Genomic DNA, 21,739 nt, shown 5'->3' on the forward strand with positions numbered 1-21,739 from the left:
ACTCCTGAAACCAGTATTGCACTGTATGTTAACTAAGTAGAATTTAAATAAAAATTTGGAAAAAAAAGTGTTGGGAGAAAAAAAACCCATGAACCTAAAAAAGAAAAGCTTGTGCTTTTTGACACCTTTTTTTTTTTTTTGACATTTTCTATTTGTTACTATATTGTAAATAGAATTTTACCTCTTACTTGCCTTTATAGGTTATTTCAAAGTTATTTTTTCTTTATATTATAATTAATCCTGCCCACTAACTCATGTTTGCTGTTGTTTAGGTGGTTGCTCCTTATCAAACATTGTTGAACCCTCTGAGCAAATTGAATGTTCTGAATAATCTACATTCCCATTTCATATTGGTGGATGATGGCACTGTTGGAAAGTATGGGGCAGAAGTCAGACTGAGAAGAGAACTTGAAAAAACTATTAATCAGCAAAGAATTCATGCTAGTAAGGGAATTTATAAGTTTGTTATTGTTGAGATCATTCTAGGCTAGATTCTAAAAAGATTCTAAAAAGGTTCTTCGGAGGGTTTATTTCCTTTTGTAGCAAGACAACATACAGAACAACCAAAATGACTGATCATTAGGGGCGACTGGGTGGCTCAGTCAGTTAAGCGTCTGACTTTGGCTCAGATCATGATCTCATGGTTCATGAGTTTGAGCCCTGCTTTGGGCTTTGTGCTGACAGCTTGGAGCCTGGAGCCTGCTTCAGATTGAGTGTCTCCCTCTCTCTCTATTCCTCCCCTGCTCACACTCCTTCTCCGTCTCTCTCTCTCAAAAATAAGTAAAGATTAAAAAAAAATAAAAAAAAAAAAGGACTGATCTTAGGCCAAATAGGAAGTCTGAGCCCAAATAGGGTATTCACATATTGTGGCCAAAGCCACAAAGGTTCATTGGAAGCTCTGTTGCTGTTGTAATCCCCTTGCAGCCCAAGGAATTCAGAAATATTCTTAATGTGTGATGTATTCTAATACATGACTTGAAATTCAAGATTGAAGAGGAAAAAAGGAAAAAAAGATACTTTATTGCAAAGTAAGAATCATCTTGTTTAAAGTTTATAACATGAATAGGTATCACTCTTTGGTAGCTGTGTCTTAAAAATTGATATTCTTGACACTGGTCTGCCTTTCCAACCATGGTCATACTTTCTGATTCAACTTCTAGATTTCTCTTTCAAAAAGAAGAAATTTTATAGTCCTAAGACACCAAGAAGGTGGGCTTTGTGACAAAGTGAAATAGAAATACAAAATTATAGAAGGGTGCATTCAAATTATGTTGGAGTCATATCCTCTCCTAAAATTCAGGAATGTTTTAGAATCCTACATTTATGTGTATTGGGATTCTTTCACTGCAAGTTATTGTAAAAACAAAAATTGGTATTCTTCACTAAATCTTTTCTGTTACTCTTGTAGAGGTCTTGGATTTTTTTTTTTATCAGTTACATTTAGGTAGTCCTGACTCATTAATTTTTATGTTAGTGTCTCATTGCATTTGAAATCAGAAATACACATTTTAAAAACGAATAAAAACAAATATACATTAGAAGTTCAACTCCCACAGTATTAGAAAGCAAACTAGGGGTGTCTTGGCTGGCCCAGTGGGTGGGGCATGCAACTCTTGATCTCAGGGTTGTGAGGTCAGGCCCCATGTTGTGTGTAGAGATTACTTAAAAATTTTAAAAATCTTAAAAAGAAAAACAAATTGGTGTTATAAATTATTTGTCAAGAGTTCCAATTAGTGAAATATACAAAATAAATTTTACTTTTCAGTGAATCTAAATTCTAGTGCATGCCTAATCATAGAAGTGTTGTATTTCTAATTTTGTCATTTAGAACAGATTTTAATTTAATGAAAAAGTAATGTATTCGGTGTTTAACTTATGCAAGATTTGGTATCATGTTGAATACATAAAGTGAAGTCAGCACAGTTGTATAAGAAATTATATTTTGGCTTATTTTTATTTTGGTTTTGATTAAGTAAAAAAATAAGATTAAATTGCTCTATGTTTTGCCTGATATCTTGCAATCTTTTACTTTGTTAAGGAATTGGACAAGGTGTCCCTGTGGTGGCACTTATATTTGAGGGTGGACCAAATGTCATCCTCACAGTTTTAGAATACCTTCAGGAAAGCCCTCCTGTTCCAGTCGTTGTTTGTGAAGGAACAGGCAGAGCTGCAGATCTACTGGCTTATATTCATAAACAAACAGAAGAAGGAGGGTAAGTATGTGATTGCAAAAAAGATTTTAATAACTATGTAAAGAGACTTATGGTTTTTAGAATATTGGATTAATTTCAGTATTTTATGAACATGAAAATTTAAAGTTTAATAATACCTTTAAGGTTTGAGGAAATAGCTTGTCTTATACATTATGGGAATGAATTAAAATATAACAGTCTTCATAGAGGACAATTTTGTAAGATCTATCAAACATACAGAGGCATGTATCTTTTGACCCCTTTGTTCCATTTCTAGGAATTGTTGGTATACGTGTACTTTTACACGTGTGATATACACAAGATTATAAAAAGTTACTCATTACAATGTTTTTTGTAAAAGTAAAAGATTGGAACAAAATAGAATGTGTATCAAGAGGACTAGATAAACAAATTATGGTATATCTACATAACAGTTTGTGGCTGAGAAAGGTTGGTATCCGTACTAGATTTTGGAAGATTACCAAAGTATATACATGGAAAGAGGAAAGCAGTTGAGATGGAACTGGGCAGATGGAAGATAGTGGGAGACTTTCACTATGAATTTTCATTTTTGTATTTTATAATGTTTTATGTCATTATATTTTTGAGCCATATAATGAGAAAATGTGAATGTGGTCGTGTTTAAGATATCTTGGCAAAGTATTGCTTAATACATAATAATGTCTTATAATTATCTTTATACAGTATCTTATAAATGTGAGTACTGTTATAGCAACACATGCCTTGTAAAACAATTAAGAAATAATACAAAGAGAAAAATAACTCCCGTTTTTCCCCCCATATGGCTTGCAGTTGGGAGTCTCATGAAGGAGGATATTTCACTCAGGGTGAAGTACTTAATATTAATACAGTATGTTAAAGGTCTTAACATAGATTCATCTATACTTCATATTAGATTCTACAAATAATAGAAATTGAAATCAGTGAATTAAGTTATGTTTCCTTTCACTCCAGCAATCTTCCTGATGCAGCAGAGCCTGATATTATTTCAACGATCAAAAAAACATTTAACTTTGGCCAAAGTGAAGCAGTTCATTTATTTCAAACACTGATGGAATGCATGAAAAGAAAGGAGCTTGTAAGTAGATTTTGCAGAATAACCCTCTTTATGTCATTCAAAATACATTATAAATTGGTGAAATACTTTTGTTTTAAATTTGGATTTAAAATTTTAAAATATTTTTTAACCATGCAAAGATGTCATTTATTATTTTGTTCAAATGGAGGGATATCATAGAAGGACTATGGTTTCTGTATGGTATTGAGACATACATTTGCATTTCTGTTTTGGGAAAAGTTTAGTAACTAGACCTCCACAGATTATATCTAGAATCAAGCAAGAACTGTCAAGAGTTGTTAATGGTTTCTCCAAAATATATCTGTAGGAGCTCTTGGTTGGCTTGGTCGGTAGAGCATGCAACTCTTGATCTGAGGGTTGTAAATTTGATCCCATATTGGGTCTAGAGATTACTGAAAAAAAAGTCTTAAAAAAAAAAATTTAGAAAAGATTTTATTTTACTCTGACTCAGTGCTCAAATTAAAGATCAGTGTTGCTTAATTTCATTCATCTAAACATGGGCTTAAGTTTTCAGAGATAAAATTTTTAACAACTATAATAGGTAGATGATAACATGGTTTGATCTGTTTCGTTTCATGTATTTCATTTTTATACACAATAAAGTTAGTTGAAAGGAAAAAATTATACGGGATTATAATAATCTTTTACTTTATGAAAAATGTTATTAAATAAAAATCTCTCAAGTGGTGTTTCACTTCAGATAATTCAGAGACATTTCCAGTACAAGGATTAAATAAGACATTTATCGGGGCACCTGAGTGGCTCAGTCAGTTGAGCGTCTGACTTCAGCTCAGGTCATGATCTCGCAGTTCGTGAGTTCAAGCCCCATGTTGGGCTCTGTGCTCACAGCTCGGAGCCTGGAGCCTGCTTCAGATTCTGTGTCTCCCTCTCTCTCTGCCCCTTCCCTGCTTGAGCTCTATGTCTCCCTCTCTCTTGAAGATAAATAAACATTAAAAAAAAAATTAAAAATTGAATAAATAAAACATTTCTCATTCAAGAACACACATATATATTACTTGAATTAAATGTTCATTCTGTAGAAATAATGTCAAGATTTACTCAGATACGTAATCTATATTCTCAGGCCATAAGTTGCTTATTGTAGTAAAGGACCTAAAATAGGTCAGAAAGTGAATATAATATTAAACTAAACATTTTGAGTATATTTGCCATTTTTATTTGGTAGATGAGAAAATTTTTTAATTTTGTGGGGGTCTTTTGTTGAAATGAAGTTAATTTCTGACCAAAACCCCAAAAAACTGTATCTCCTATGTGGTTTGAAATTAGTTTCTGTTTTGTATACCTTATGCCTTAGCTTTGAAAATATAAAGGCATAATATTATGAATTGATCTTTAAATAGATCACGGTTTTCCATATTGGATCGGATGAACATCAGGATATAGATGTAGCAATACTTACTGCATTACTGAAAGGTAAGATTTAGATTTTTTTATTTGTAAGATCTTATTCATAGCCTATTTATATAAGGTAGGACTTTTAATTTGGCTGAATTTGGGGGAATTTTTTAGTAATTATTCTTTGTGGAAGGTAATAGTGCTAGCTTTGTTTGTCAGCAAATGAGCTTTTGTTTTTGTCTTGCAGAAATTTTTAAAATTTTTTAATTTTTAGAAAGGTGTATGCCACCAGACCCATTTAATTATCCTGTTAAGAATGTGTCACATTTTTAATTGACTGAAAAATATATGTTTAAAGGTAATAAGGTATTGGTTGATAGAAATTAGTATGTTCTTAAACGTGCTGTTTTCATTCTGAAAGGAAGTTTGGAAAGAAAACTAGTGGTATATTTGAGGACTAAAGAGTTAATACACATCACATTGAACTGTTGTCCTCTCACATATCTTGCCAAAGACATCCAACTCATAAAACAAACAGAATTACGGTGAAAAATCTTCCTAAAAATTAGAAGCTAAAACTGTGTCTCATCTGGGTGGGTACTTGAAAGTCACAGGTATGCAGTGAAGTGGCCAGAACAGAGTAAAAGAGCACTAAGCATTCACAAGAATTTCCCAAACATTAGACCATAATAAATTGCCAATAGATTAAACATTTGAAAAATACTGTAATAAAATATAACCTATTTACATCTTGGGAAAAAGACATAATAAGTAGTAGGAAATTCAGAAACTGTAAAGGGAAAAATCAATAAATGGGATTGCCTACATATAAAAAATAAAAAGAGAACTCAATATTTGTCATATAATTTTCTTTATGCTAGCCATTGTGTTTTAGTGGTTTACGTTCTTTATCATTTAATCTTATAACAACCCTAAGAGACAGATTTCCTATTATTTCTTCATTTTATAGATGAGGAAATTAAGGAATAGGATTGTGGAGAGACCACAAAGAGTTGTTATAAATTAATAGTAAGGTGATGAATACCTCATGGGAAAAGGAGTCTGAGTTTAAGTAAAAATGTTAGCAGAATAATATAAATGCTTGGGAAAAATGTGGAAAGATGGTCAATATTATAATTAAAGTAAATATTAATAAAAGAAGCATTTTACTCCTACTGGGTATTCTTATACCATTGAAAGGTTCTTATAACCTTTTTGGGACATATTTTGGCAGTATATTAAAAGTTTGAAAGTATGTATTCTTCTTCCCAGCATTTTGGCTTCTACAGTCATCCTATTTAAACAAACATGTACCTAAAAATATATTCACCAAAAAATTCAAAATAACCTGAATGCCCACTAGTGTGATTGTTGAATCAAGTTTAGCTCACCTTTAAAAAGTATTGTTAATGTGTATATGAGGTTAATCTGTATGTACTATTATAAGGAACTAAGGGTATGATATTAAGACACATAAAGTAGGCTACTGAATACTTTGTACCGTAGGATGTACTTTTGCATGAACAATTAAAAGTATATGTATGAATTTATATACGTACAGGAAAGCACCTGTAAGGATATTTTTCATAATTCTAACATAGTACTATCTTTGTGATAGAAACAGGTAATTTTTGTTTTATTCCTATTGCATTCTGAAGTGTTTGCAGTAAATGAGGCTGTGTGTTTTCTATAGTTGGAAAATAAAAGTCCTAAGCCCTGGGGTAACCTTATCTCTCTGAGACCGGCTACCTCTGAGCAGTGGCTGACATGAACTGTGTAAGTTAATTAAAAGGAAATGGGAAAGGTTCATAAGTGTTCACATTTTAATGGAGATTAATTAATTGAACTTATTAACTGTTTTCTTTATTCAATTAGGCACTAATGCATCAGCATTTGACCAGCTTATCCTTACACTGGCATGGGATAGAGTTGACATTGCCAAAAATCATGTGTTTGTTTATGGACAGCAGTGGCTGGTATGTAAATATATACACAATGTAATTCACTTAAACTGCATAATAACAAAGTATTTGCTGGAAATGTGATCTGAATTGACATTTTACCTGTCTGCCAAAAATGCAAGATTGGTTTAGCTAAACATTTCTACGACATGCAGATCCATTTAGGATTTCCTAAGTTCTGTTTTGCTCATGATAAAACCTTTGTTATAGGGTATACATCACTAAAAATCCTAGAACTGAAAGAAATCTTAGATATGGTGCCCTATTATACATCTTTGTTTATTAGGGATATTGGCCTGTAATTTTCTTGTGTTGTCAGGATAATGCTAGCCTCATAAAATGAGTTTGGAAGAATTCACTCCTTATTTTTTTGGAAGAGATTAAGAAGGATTTGATTGTTGGTAGAATTCACCAGAAAGCTGTCTGGTCCTGCTCTTCTGTTTTTTGGTAGGTTTTTGATTACTGATTCAATCTCCTTACTCGTAATTGGTCTGTTCATATTTTCCATTTCATCATCATTTAGCCTTAGTAGATTGAGTTTTCCCATTTCTTCTAGGTTGTCCAATTTTTTAGTGTGTAATTGTTCATAGTAGTCTTTTGAAATCATTTATATTTCTCTGGTATCAGTTGTAGCATCACCTATTTTCTGATTTTGAGTCCTTTTTTTTTTTTTTTTTTTTTTTTTTTTGATGGGTGCAGCCAAAGATTTCTCAGCTTTTTGTTTATCTTTTCAAACAACTAGCTCTTAGGTTTCATTGATTTCATTGACCTTCTCTATTGTCATTTTAGTTTATGTTTCATTATTTCTATTCTAATCTTTGTTACTTCCTTCCTGCTATTAACTTTGGGTTTTGTTTATTCTTTTTCTAATTCCTTGAGGTATGAAGTTAAGTTTGAGACTTTTAGAAGTTTTTGAGATAGGCATCTATTGCTATCAGCTTTCCTCTTAGAACTGCTTTTGTTGCATTCTACAAATGATGGTTTATTGTATTTCCAATTTTATTTGTCTCAAGATTTTTTTTGTTTCTTCTTTGACTCATTCATTGTTCAGTAGCATGTTGTTTAATCGTCACATATTTGTGAATTTCCCAATTTTTTTCATGTAATTAATTTCTAGTTAATACCATTGTGGTTGGAAAAGATGCTTGATGATTATCAGTCCTCATAATTTTATCAAAACTTGTTTTATGGCCTGCCATATTATCGATCCTGGAAAATGTTCCATATACACTTGACATGTGTGTTCTGTTGCTTTTGGATAGGATGTTCTGTATATATCTATTAAGTCCATTGAAGGCCAATTTTTTATTTTTTTTTAAATTTTTTTTAACATTTATTTATTTTCGAGAGAGAGAGGCAGAGAGAGACAGAGCATAAGCAGGGGAGGGGCAGAGAGAGGAGGGAGACACAGAATCTGAAGCAGGCTCCAGGCTCTGAGCTGTCAGCACAAAGCCCAACGTGGGGCTTGAACCCATGAACCATGAGATCATGGCCTGAGCCGAAGTTGAACGCTCAACCAAGCCACTCAGGCGCCTCGAAAGCCAATTTTTTTTTATTGATTTTCTGTCTGGATGATCTGTCCATTGATATAATGGGGGGTGTATTAAAGTATCCTATCATTATTGATGTCTCTTAATCCCTTGTGTCTGTAATAATTGTGTTACATATTTAGGTTCTCCTATGTTGGATGTATAAATATTTACAAATGTTATATCTTTTTGTGGATTGACCCCTTCCTTTTTATCTTTTATTACAGTCTTTGTTTTAAAATCTGTTTTGTCTGAGATAAGTATACCTATTCTGTCTTTTGGTTTGCATTTGCATGGAATATCTTAATTCTGTTTCTTCGCTTTTAGTGTATGACTTTACATCTAAAGTGAGTCTCTTGTAGACATCATAGAGATGATGAGTCTTGTTTTTTAAATCCATTCAACCACTGTGTGCATTTTGATTGGAGCATTTAGTCCATTTACATTTAAAGTAATTATTATAGGTATGTACTAATTGCCATTTTGTTCATTGTTTCCTGGCTTGATGGATGAATGGATAAGGTAATTGTATGGAATACATGGAATATTATTCAGCCATAAGAAAGAATGAAATCTTGCCATTTGCAGCAACATAGATGGATCTTGAGATCATTATGCTAGGTGAAATATAAATACCATATGGTCTCTTTTATATGTGGAATATATAAACAGATTGGTGGTTGCTAGAGGTGAGGGGGTGGGGAAGTGGGACAAAATGGGTGAAGGGGGTCAAAAGATTAAAAAAGAAAGGAAAAAAAAGAAATATTCCTATATGTACAAGATAATTCAATATAGTGTTATATCAGATGTTTAGACTAGTTCCTTCAGTGGTCTTTCTCATCTTAACCAAACGGCAACAGCCTTTTCCCAGTTTTTGAGATAAGAAGCCTTAGTGTCATTTCTTACTTTTCTCTTTTTCATATATTCCAGTTCAATAACATTTGTAAATGTTTTCATATTTACTTTAAAATATGCAATTTTTTTATCATCGTGGTTCAATCTACTGTCACCCTTCTTCTTTATTGTTTTAGTAGCATCCTGTTTGTTTCCTTACTCTCATTCTTCCTCTCCTATTACACAGAAGATGGATCACATCACATTTATGCAGAGCACAGTCCAGAGCCCTTATGATGGCTTATAGGGTTTCACATCATTTGCGCCATTACTGCCTCTCTTACTTTACATGTTACCACTATTCCCTTTGCACTCTTTTATGTAACCATATTGGCCTTCTTACTGTTTTTAAAACATACCAATAATATTCCTGTCTTTGTACTTGTGGGGTTTTTTTGGTCTGGAATCCTATTCCCTTATATGCCTGCCTAGACTTGCTTCGTTTTCTTTTTCTGGTTTCCCTTTTTTTTTTTTTAAGTTTTATTAAGTAATTTCTACACCCAATGTGGCTCAAACTCACAGCCCCAAGATTAAGAGTTGCATCCTCCCCCGGTTGAGCTAGCCAGGCACCCCTCTTTTTCTAGTTTCTAACCAAACATCTCCTCAAGTAGGCTTTTTATTGTCTACCCTATTTTAATAGAAGTCCCCTATGACAGCATTTTCTGTGTTCTTCTCTGCCATTTTTTTTCTTTAGTATTTATCACTATGTGAGAAATCATTTATATATCTTAGCTATTTATTTCTCTCTCTACTCCTGGATAGTAAATTTTATAGAAGAAAGACTATTTTTGTTCACCTCCTATATTCACAGCCTGGCACATAGTAAATGCTTGATAAATTTTTGTTATATGTCTGAATCAATAGGAAATTTGGCAAATTGAATGTTCATCCCCACATTGAATTTTTATCCAGCCTTTACAGAGGATGAGCTAAATCTTTTCTATGAAACGTAAACAGCAAAGTGGAGAAAAGTATGCACAGCATGAGCTTCTTTGTAGCAAATTCTGTTTTTGGATGTACACACATTCAGGCATATCTGCATGCACTGTGTAGTCATAGAACCTTTCTGGAAACTGTTACTATGAGATATGTTTGTATAAAGATGGGCAGAAGAGAGAAAGTTTCATTTTATGCCATTTTTGGTATTTGATCGTTTTTTAAAACCATGGAGATGTATTTCCTATAAATAATAAAAAAGTATTTAGTCACTTCCATTCTTACAGGACTTCAGAGGAAGAAATTAATGTTGATCAGCAGCGGTAGTAAAACTCTTTAACAGTAAACCAACCTTTTAGTCCCTTGAATAGCTTCATTGAATTTTTTTATCTCAAGTGTAAAGACTTGGAAAAAGCCGTCATCTTCTGTGTATATATGGTTTATCTCATGGATTTATTAAACACAATGTTACCTATTTGATTTTGTGCTTTACTTTATACTAGAGTTTGCAGCACTATTTTTTCAGTTTTTCCTCTTCGTTGTTAAGAGTTACGCATGGAGTGTATGAAGAAATGCGGAACAAAGCAAATACTTTTTCTTTAAACCTTTTTTTCTTCAGATGTGAAAATTTCGTAAGGCTTTATTGTTGTTTTGGGCAGTGGTTATAAACTCAATTCAGATAGAACACTTCTTTTTTAAAACATAAGTTTCATTATGCCCTTTTTATTACATGAAAATAAAATTTTATCAAGTACTTACTATACAAATAAAAAAATATTGGGGAGCTTGGGTGGCTTAGTCATTTAACCATCCAACTCTTGGTTTTGGCTCAGGTCATGATCTCACGGTTCATGAGATTGAGCTCTGTGTTGGGCTCTGAGCTGGCATTGCAGAGCCTACTTGGGATTCTCTCTCTTCTTCCGTCTGCCCCTCCCTTGCTTGTGCTCTCTTTCTCAAAATAAATAAATGTTAAAGAAAAAAAACAATATAATGCCATATTGTGATAAAGACAAACGAAAGTCATTTATAATAAAAATAGGTATTTCAATGTGACGATACTTAAGAATGGAAACATAAATAGCATAATAAATAATTATATGCTTGCACTTATTTTATGTAGAATCCGTGTAAAATGCTGCAGTTGTGAGTACACACTAATATGGAAATGTTGTTGGTAACTTAAATTCCATGGGGAGCAGAAAAATACCCATTGACAACTACAGGACAAGGAAAGAGCAAAGAAGAGGAACAAATAGGAATTAGAGCAAAAGTAGTTAGAATAAGTAATAACATATGAGAATTATTTGTATGTGATAAGAGAAAGAATCCTAAAATAAGAATAGCATGCCTTGATAAATCAGTGGCTATTAATAGGAGAAATTGAATAAGTTTTACAGTGTTATTAATTAGTTCGGCCTTGGGGCGCCTGGGTGGCGCAGTCGGTTGAGCGTCCGACTTCAGCCAGGTCACGATCTCGCGGTCCGTGAGTTCGAGCCCCGCGTCGGGCTCTGGGCTGATGGCTCGGAGCCTGGAGCCTGTTTCCGATTCTGTGTCTCCCTCTCTCACTGCCCCTCCCCCGTTCATGCTCTGTCTCTCTCTGTCCCAAAAATAAATAAAAAACGTTGAAAAAAAAAATTAAAAAAAAAAAAATTAGTTCGGCCTTATTTTTAAGTGCAATGTCAAAATATTTCCCTTGTTGTGACATAGAGCTGAGTGATAAAAAATATTGCAGAAAATATGGGCACCTGGGTGGTTCAGTTGGTTGAGCATCTTATTCTTGATTTCCACTCAGGCCATGATCTCTCGGTTCATGGGATCAAGCCCCATGTTTGGCTCCATGCTGATGGCCTGGAGCCTACTTGGAATTCTCTCTCTCTCCCCCCCCTCTCCCCTCCCTCCTTTGCTTGTGCACTTACTCTCAAAAAATAAATAAATATACTTAAAAACTGCAGAAAACATATCTTCCATGTTGAAATCCCATCATGTATGAGGTGTGCATTTAGTTAGTATCCTTAAGAAGATCTTGGTGACCAGATCCTTTGCTAAGAGATGGAAATAGAGGACAGATTGGAGAAATGGTAATAGAAGCTGCTGTAGAGAAGTTGTACATTTATCTAGTAAACTTATGCAGACAATATCAGAATAAATTGAAAAACAACAGGTTAAAAAAAAACCCCAAAAACAGCCAATAATTTTGATACTGATTTTCCCCACAAAGTTTTATTTTATCATATGGTACTAAAATATTAAAAATATACAGAAGCAATAATATGAGATATTTAAAATATCTTAATATACATATAAAATATATTAATGTTAAATGCATTAATATTAAATATATTAGTGTTCTATATATTTTTTTTTTTAACGTTTATTTATTTTTGAGACAGAGAGAGACAGAGCATGAATGGGGGAGGGTCAGAGAGAGGGAGACACAGAACTGAAACAGGCTCCGGGCTCTGAGCTGTCAGCACAGGGGCCCGATGCGGGGCTCGAACTCACGGACCGCGAGATCGTGACCTGAGCCGAAGTCGGCGCTCAACCGACTGAGCCACCCAGGCGCCCCAATGTGTTCTATTAATAAAATACCCTTTATGAGGCGCCTGGGTTGCTGAGTTGTTTAAGTGTCTGACGTCGGCTTAGGTCATGATCTCTCGGTTTGTGAGTTCGAGTCCCAAGTCAGGCTCTGTGCTGACAGCTCAGAGCCTGGAGTCTGCTTTGGATTCTGTGTCTCCCTCTCTCTCTCTTCCTCCCCTGCTTACATTGTCTCTCTCTCAAAAATAAATGATTTTTAAAAATTGTTTCTTAAATAAAATATAATACCCTATTAATGATACTTGAAATTTCTATATTTGTGTCTCCACTAATTTAACAGCATTTGATTCAGAGTCTGTTGAAGTCTATAACGAGTCCCTAAAAACTTAAAAGGGGCAGCTTAAAAATACTGGCTGACGTACATGGTTTACATTAAACTCAAATGGCACAAATTATATTGCTATTAGGAGATGTAATTTTTCTCTAATGGTGAATAATTTCTGTTAAAGTTCTAAAGAAAACTAAGTACCATCTTATGTAACTAATATGATGTTGTATTTTTGGAAACTTCATTGCAAAACAAACTATGACAATACTTTGTGTTTATATGTAAAGCAGAATTATTGCATTTTCACACATGAAAGTCCAACAGCATAACAAAGTTGTGTGAGATATCGGACAGTCCTTTCTGAGTGAAATTGTCTGGCGTAGTGCATGATATCTGGTATCCTTTGAATGTTAGTAATGGCCCCCAAATAGTGAAATGATCTGTCCAAAAAACCTTTCCTAAACATTGAGAACCATTGCTCTAAGATTTTTTTCCCCCAAATTTACTTGATGATGGATTCTTTCTCCCCCCTCCCCCCCCCCCAATATGTAACACTTCTCTCCTGCAGAAATAGTGCTTATGGAGTATTCTTTGGGGAATGCTAGTATAGAGAGGTCTTTTCTTCTATTCCCTTTATACCTTAAGTTCTAGCCTTTTACTATTTTGCATCTTTTTAGTTTGTTCCAAAACTATTCAAGAACAAATAAGTATAAATCCTAGGACTTGCATTAAGAATTATTTGTGTAATTAGAATGTGTGAAATATATTCACTAATTTTGATATTTTAGGTTGGATCCTTGGAACAAGCTATGCTTGATGCTCTTGTAATGGATAGAGTTGCATTTGTAAAACTACTTATTGAAAATGGAGTAAGCATGCATAAATTCCTTACCATTCCTAGACTGGAAGAACTTTACAACACAGTAAGTGTGTGTTAAAATTCTTTGTTGACTAAGTTTTGTTATCTTTGGGAAATGTCATTTTACTTAAACATATCCAATTCTGCTAAAACCTTTAATGATTTGCTTGATTACTTGAAAAAATTGCAGCCAGTCTTAGTGTCCTGTAAGTCTTAGTGTGCTATATGACAATCTGAAACCATTTCCTTGTTTCTGGAGATTTTCCCTGTCATCGTGGCAACATAGGGAAAAGGTAAAGTGTTAATAAGCCTGTCTTTTCCTTATCCTCGCCCCTTTTTAAAACTCTAGGATCAGCTTCTTAATTACAGAATAATTGTATTTCCTTCTTTTTCTTTTTTCTTGGTCGTCATTTGTTACACTAAATTTTTATTGATGCCTTTTGTAATAGAGAAATTACACATTGTTTTTTTGTTTATCCTTTTTGTTTTTCATGATTTTGACCTTGTGGTGTCCCCCTTTTAGGTTACATACCATTTTTCATTATTTTCTAAAGAGCTCCTGAAAACTATCCCCCTTACAAAGCCTTTTGAAATCATTCATTTTGAAATTTCACATGTCTAGCATTGGAGAGAGTAAATACTGCCATCTTATTGGTTTTCCATGTTGCCAGCTTTAATTGAGCTATACTTTGAAGTGCACTATTACCAAATCCTAGCTTTCTAAATCTGACTTCTCTGCAAAGCTGTCTGTCCATTCATCAGTTTCTACTTATTTATCTCCTTTTCATTCCTAATGTCTTTGTACCTTGTCTTTATAGCAGTCATACTACTTCGGTAGTCTAATCTTCTTATCCTTTCTTCAAATTAGTTCTTTAAACTAATTATTCTTATAATCATATATTTTACCATGTCTTTCTTCAATTTAAAAATTTTTGATAGATCCGTGGGGGTGGGGGTGGGGGTGGGGGTTTAAAATGGCAGAGTAGTAAGGAGACCCTGGGCTTGTCTTGTCCCTCGAACACAGCTAGATCGACATCAAACCATTTGAATATCTAGAAAATTGATCTGAGGGTAACAGAACAATCTGAATAATTTGAGGGAGAGAACACGGCAGGTACATGGTGTGGAGAGGTGAATTGGGGGATAGAAGAGCCGTGGTGCTTCACATGGGAGGGAGCTGTTTTCCCAGGCAGGAGAAAGACAGAGGGAGAGAGAGCAGTGCATTGGGTTTGTGGAAGAAAGCACTCGCTATAAAAGCGTCTGAAGAGAAGGAGTGAAAACATGCACAGAGGACTACACAAGAAAAAACTACTCCCTGAAACCACTAATGGGGGAAAAAGGAGAGGGTTTCATTACTGCCAGTCTTTTATAAACAGCGGAGCACAGTCTGAAGTTTCAGAGGTCAGCCCCTGGTGCTACTTCAGTGAGGAAGCAGGGTGGAGACCTGGGAGCAGGCTGTCCAGTCTGAGGATCCCCTAGGTCGCATGGGGAGAAGCGGTTCCCCTGCTTGGAGTGCGTTTGGTAGAGGTGATATGGCCTCTCCACAAGCAAAACACCCAGTGGTCACCTTCAAGCCACCTCAGTCACCTGTATAGGAACAGAGATGTGGCTGAGGGCAGTAAACCCTGGTACCAGCTGTGTATTGTTATTTACCATAAACTCGAGCTGGTGCCAGTGCACCGTGGTGCAACCATTTTCCGGGACAAGCCGGCCCCAGACATAGCACAGCAAGACCGTTTCCCAGAGGATGGCTTTGAGCCATAGGGGTCTCTAAAATGTGGGGTTTTGAAACACAGCCATACCTGAAATAAGTTGGACTCTCAACTGATTGAGCACCCTAGGCGGCCTTTTTATCGTTTTTTTTTATTATATATTTTTTTCTCTCTTCTTTTCTCTTTTGTCTTCCAAGCTTCTTTTAACAAGCAGACCAAAACACACCTAGGATCTAGCTTCCATTATGTGATTTTTTTTTTTTTTACTTTTTAAATTTTTATTTGATTCTGTTATTACTGTTTTTTGTCATCAAAAATGACAAGATAGAGGAATTCACCTCAAAAGAAAGAACAGGAAGATATGACAGCCAAGGGTTTAATCAATGCAGTAAGATGTCTGAACTAGAATTTAGGGGTGCCTGGTTGGCTCAGTTGGTTAAGCGTCCAACTTCAGCTCAGGTCATGATCTTGCGGTCCTGAGTTCGAGCCCCGCATCGGGCTCTTGTGCTGACAGCTCAGAGCCTGGAGCCTGCTTTGGATTCTGTGTCTCTGTCTCTCTCTCTCTCTCTCTCTCTCTCTCTCTCTCTCTCTCTCACTCTCTCTGCCCCTCCCCACCTCGCGCTCTCTCTTTCTCATAAATAAACATTAAAAATTTTTTTAAATGATTATAAGGATATTAGCTGGGCTTGGGGAATAAAAGCATAGAAGACACTAGAGAATCCATTTCTGCAGAGATAAAAGACCCGAAATCTACACGGAATGAAATTAAAAATGCTATAGCAACAAGGTGCCTGGGTGGCTCAGTCAGCTAAGCATATGACTCCTGATTTCAGCTCAAGTCATGATCTTGTGGATTGTAGGGTTGAGCCCCATGTCAGGCTGTGCTTACAGCATGGAGCCTGCTTGGGATTCTCTATCTCCCTCTCTCTGCCCCTTCCCTGCTTGCTCACATGCTCTTTTTCTCTCTCAAAATAAATAAATGTTTTAAAAACTGCTATAACCAAGATGCAGATCCAAATAGAGGCCATAAAAATGAGGATGGGCAAGGCAGAGGGGGAATTAGTGATACAGAAGATAAAATTGTGGAAAATAATGAAGCTGTAAAGAAGAGGGAAACAAAGGTCAGTGATCATGAAGGCAGACTTAGGGACCTCAGCAATTTACTAAATGTAATAACATTTGTATCATAGGAGTCCCAGAACATGAAGAGAGAGAAAAAGGGGCAGAAAGTTTGTGTAGCAAATTGTAGCTGAAAACTTACCCTAATCTGGGGAAGGACACAGACATCAAAATCCAAGAAGCATAGAGAACTCCCATTAAATTCAACAAAAGCCAGCCATTGCCAAGACATACCATAATCAAATTCTCAAAATACACACACAAGGAAAGAAACCTGAAAGCAGCATGGGGGAAAAAGTCCTTAACCTATAAGGGAAGACAAATCACGTTCACAGCATATCTGTCCACAAAACTTAGGCCAGAAAGGAGTGACAATGTATTTTTATTTTCAACGTGCTGAATCGGAAAAATACACAGCCAAGAATACTGTATCCAGCAAGGCTGTCATTCAGAATAGAAGGAGAGATAAAGAGTCTCCCAGACAAAAACTAAAGGAGTTTATGACCACTAAACCCGCCCTATAGAAAATTTTAAGGGAGGACTCTTTGAGTGGAGGGGGGAGAAAAAAGACTAAAAGCAACAAAGAGTAGAAAGGACCAGAGAGCATCACCAAAAACACCAACTCTACAGGTAACACTATGATACTAAATTCATATCTTTCAATAATCACTCTGATTAAATTCTCTGGAGAATCAAAAGATGTAGGGTATCAGAATGGATAAAAACAAGATACATCTATATGCTGCCTACAAGAGACTCATTTTAGACCTAAAGACACCTGCAGATTGAAAGTGAGGGGATGGAGAACTGTCTATCATGTTAATGGATGGCAAAAGAAAGCCACAGTATTCATAATTAAATCAGACAAACTACATTTTAAAACAGACTGTAAAGAGATGAAGAAGGGCATTATATCATAATTAAGGGTTCTATCCATTAAGAAGATCTAACAGTTATAAATATTTATGCCCCAACTTGGACCCACCCGAAGTATATAAATCAATTAATAATAAACTCATTGGTAATAATACAGTGATAGTTGGGGACTTTAGCATCCCATATACAACAATGGACAGGTCATCTAAGCAGAAAATCAACAAAGAAGCAATGGCTTTGAATGATACTGGACCAGATGGACTTACCAGATACATTCAGAATATTTCATCTTTTCTTTTTTTTAATTTGTTTTAACGTTTATTTATTTTTGAGACAGAGAGCATGAATGGGGGAGGGTCAGAGAGAGAGGGAGACACAGAATCTGAAACACGCTCCAGGCTCTGAGCAGTCAGCACAGAGCCTGACGCGGGGCTTGAACTCACGGACCGCGAGATCATGACCTGAGCCGAAGTTGGACGCTTAACCTACTGAGCCACCCAGGCGCCCCAGAATATTTCATCTTAAAGCAATAGAATACACATTCTTTTTGAGTGCACATGGAATATTCTCCAAAAACAGATCATGTATTGGGTCACAAATCAGCTCTCATCAGGTACAAAAATATTGAGATAATACCATGCATATTTTCAGGTCACAACTCTATGAAACTTGAAGTAAACCACGCAAAAAAATTTGGAAAGCCTTCAGATACATGGACATTAAAGAATATCCTACTAAAAAATGAAATTAAAGAAGAAATTTTAAAAAATACATGAAAACAAATGAAAATGAAAACCCAATGGTCCAAAACCTTTGGGATGTAGCAAATGCAGTCCAAAAAGGGAAGTATAGTGCAATTCAGGCCTATCTCAAGACACAGGAAAGGCCCCAGATACATAACCTAACCTACGCCTAAAGGAGCTAGAAAAGGAACAGCAAATAAAGTCTAAAGCCAGCAGCAGCAGAACAAGGGAAATAATGAAGATTAGAGCAGAAATAAAAGATATAGAAACAAACACACAAAAAAATCAAAACCAAGAGCTGGTTCTTTGAAAGAATTAACAAAATTGATAAACCCTTAGCCAGACTTACCAAAAGAAAAGATAAAGGACCCAAATAGATAAAATCACAAGTGAAAGAGGAGAGATCACAATCAGCACCACAGAAATACAGTTATAAGAGAATATTATGAAAATGATATGCCTACAAACTGGGCAATCTGGAAGAAGTGGACAAATTCCTAGAAACTCACAAACTACCAAAACTGAAACAGGAAGAAATAGAAAGTTTGAACAGACCCATAGCCAGCAAAGAAATTGAATCAGTAATCAAAAATCTCCCAACAAATGAGTCCTGGGCCAGATGACTTCCCAGGGGAATTCTACCAGACATTTAAAGAAGAGTTAACACCTATTCTTCTCAAACTGTTCTAAAAATAGAAATGGAAGGAAAACTTCCAAACTCATTGAAGCCAGCATTACCTTCATTCAAAAATCAGATGAAGACCCCACTAAAAAGGAGAGTTACAAACAATACCCTGATGAACATGGATGCAAACATTCTCAACAAGATACTAGCAATTGTAAAAACAAAAAAAAAGGTACTAGCGAATCAAATCCAACAGTACATGAAAAGAATTACTCACTGTGATCAAGTGGGATTTATTCCTGGGCTACAGGGGTAGTTCAGTGTTTGCAAATCAATCAATCTGATACATACCCCACATTAATAAAAGAGAGGGTAAGAGCCATATGAGCCTGTCAATAGATGCAGAAAAATCATCTGACAAAATATAGCATCCATTCTTGTTAAAAACTAAGTAGGTATAGATGGAGTGTCATAAAGGCTATATATAAAAGACCCACAGCTAATACCGTCAAGTGGGGAAAACTGAGAGGTTTTCCTCTCTGGTCTGGAACAAGAGAGGGATGTCCATTCTCATCATTACTATTTAATATAGTACTGGAAATCGTAGTCTGAGCAATCAGACAACAAAAATAAAAGGCATCCATATTGGCAAGGAAGAAGTCAAACTTTCACTATTTATTTGCAGACGATGTTATACTCTATGTAGAAAACCCAAAGACTCCACCAAAAAATTGCTCTAGCAATTTGCTAGTTGCTCTAGCAAAAAATTGCTAGAACTAACACATGAATTCAGCATAGTTGCAGTATATAAAATCAATGGGCAGAAATCTGTTGCATTTCTATACACCAATAACAAAGCAGCAGGAAAAGAAATAAAGGAATTGATTCCATTTGCAATTGTACCCAAAACAATAAGATACTTAGGTATAAACCTAAGGAAGTAAAAGATGTATACTCTGAAAACTATAGAACACTTATGAAGGAAATTGAAGAGGACACAAAGAAATGGAAAAGCATTCCATGCTTATGGTTTGGAAAACAAACATTGTTAAAATGTCTATACTACCCAAAGCAGTCTTCATATTCAATGCTATCCCCATCAAAATACCACCAGCATTTTTCACAGAGCTACAACAAACAATCCTAAAACGTGTAAGGAGCCACAAAAGACCCCAAATAACCAAAGCAATACTGAAAAAGAAAAAAACAAATCATGATTCCGGATTTCAAGCTTTATTACAAAGCTTTAGGCGGGCTCCTGGGTGGCTTAGGCATTAAGCATCTGACTTTAGCTCAGGTCATCATTTCACGGTTCGTGAGTTTGAGTCCTACATCGGGTGAGCTTGAGCCTTGCTTCTGGTGAGCACAAGCCCTGCCTCAGATAAAAAAAACATGAGCTCCGCTCCCGCCCCCACCCCCACCCCACCGGCACCCTGTCTCTCTCTTCCCTTTGCTCACTTGCGCCATCTCTCTCTTTTTCTCAAAAACAAAAAAACAAAAAACTATAGTCATCAGGACAGTTTGGTACTGGCACAAAAACAGACACACAGATCAACGGAACAGGGTAGAAAACCCACAGATGGACTCCCCAACCATATAGTCAACTCATCTTTAACAAAGCAGAAAATAATATCCAATGGAAAAAAAAGAGTCTCTTCAACAAATGGTGTTGGGAAAACTGGATGGGGATAGGCAGAAAAATGAAACTGGACCACTTTCTTATACCATACACAGAAATAAATTCAAATTGATGGAAGACCTAAAAGTGAGACAGGAACCTATCAAAATCCTAGAAGAGAACACAGGCAGCAACCTCTTTGACCTCGACTGGTGCAGCTTCTTAATAGACATGTTGCTGAAGGCAGAAGAAACAAAAGCACACATGAACTATTGGGACTTCATCAAGATAAAAATCTTCTGCACAGTGAAGGAAACCGTCAACAAAACTAAAAGGTAGCCTATGGAATGGGCGAAGATATTTGCAAATGACATATCTGATAAAGGGTAGTATCCAAAATATTTAAAGAGCTTATCAAACTCAACACACGAAAAACAAATAATCCAGTGAAGAAATGGGCAGAAGACATGAATAGACACTTTTCCAGAGAAGACATCCAGATGGCCAACCTACACCTGAAAAGATACTCAACATCACTCATCTTCAGGGAAATGCAAATCAAAACCAGGATGAGATACCACCTCACACCTGTCAAAATGGCTAAAATTAACCACTCAGGAAACAACAGATGTTGGCAAGGATGCAAGAAACTAAAACTAGAATTACCCTACAATCCAGCAATTGCACTATTAGGTATTTACCCAAGTGATACAAACTACAGATTCAAAGGAGGTACATGCCTCCCAGTGTTTACAGCAGCATTATCAACAATAGCCAAACTATGAAGAGAGCCCAAATGCTCATCAACTGATGAATAGATAAGATGTGGTGTGTATGTGTGTGTGTGTGTGTATATATATATATATACACACACACACACACATATATATAATGGTATATTACTCAGCCATCTAAAAGAATGAAGTCTTGCCATTTGCAATGATGTGGATGGAGCTAGAATGTGTTATGCTAAGCAAAATAAGTCAGAGAAAGACAAATACCATATGATTTCACTTATGTGTGGAATTTAAGAAACAAAACATGAATAAAAGGGAAGGGGAAGGGAAGAGAAGAGAGGGAACAAACCACAAGAGACTCTTAATGATAGAGAACAAACTATAGGTTGACAGAGGGAGGTGGGTGGGAGATGGGCTAGATGAGTGATGGGTACTAAGGAGGGCACTTGTGATGAATCACTGAATTCTCCTGAAACCAATTCTGCAAGGTATGCTAACTAACATTTAAGTAAAATTTAAATAAAAAACTTTTAATAGCTCCCAGTGTGTATAAAATAATACCCAAACTCTTTGCTTGATTTTCAAAGCTCTCCAGCTTTTGAAATTTTGTCATAGCTCTT

The 21,739-nt window shown here is 35.6% G+C and overlaps 1 protein-coding gene across 3 annotated transcripts in view; it reads left to right on the forward strand.

Annotated features, from left to right (window-relative positions):
• Positions 1-21,739, forward strand: part of TRPM7 (transient receptor potential cation channel subfamily M member 7) — a 121,789-nt gene that overhangs the window by 43,233 nt on the left and 56,817 nt on the right. For all 3 annotated transcript variants that reach the window (XM_019442135.2, XM_019442137.2, XM_019442136.2), the window contains exons 7-12: positions 273-444; positions 2,039-2,213; positions 3,168-3,291; positions 4,653-4,725; positions 6,523-6,623; positions 13,619-13,753. In XM_019442135.2, the coding sequence (XP_019297680.1) occupies positions 273-444; positions 2,039-2,213; positions 3,168-3,291; positions 4,653-4,725; positions 6,523-6,623; positions 13,619-13,753 (780 nt within the window). The remainder of the gene's footprint in view (positions 1-272; positions 445-2,038; positions 2,214-3,167; positions 3,292-4,652; positions 4,726-6,522; positions 6,624-13,618; positions 13,754-21,739) is intronic.

This window comes from Panthera pardus, unplaced genomic scaffold, assembly GCF_024362965.1.
Source record: "Panthera pardus isolate Hobbes unplaced genomic scaffold, ASM2436296v1 HiC_scaffold_24, whole genome shotgun sequence".
NCBI classification, from domain to species: Eukaryota; Metazoa; Chordata; class Mammalia; order Carnivora; family Felidae; genus Panthera; species Panthera pardus.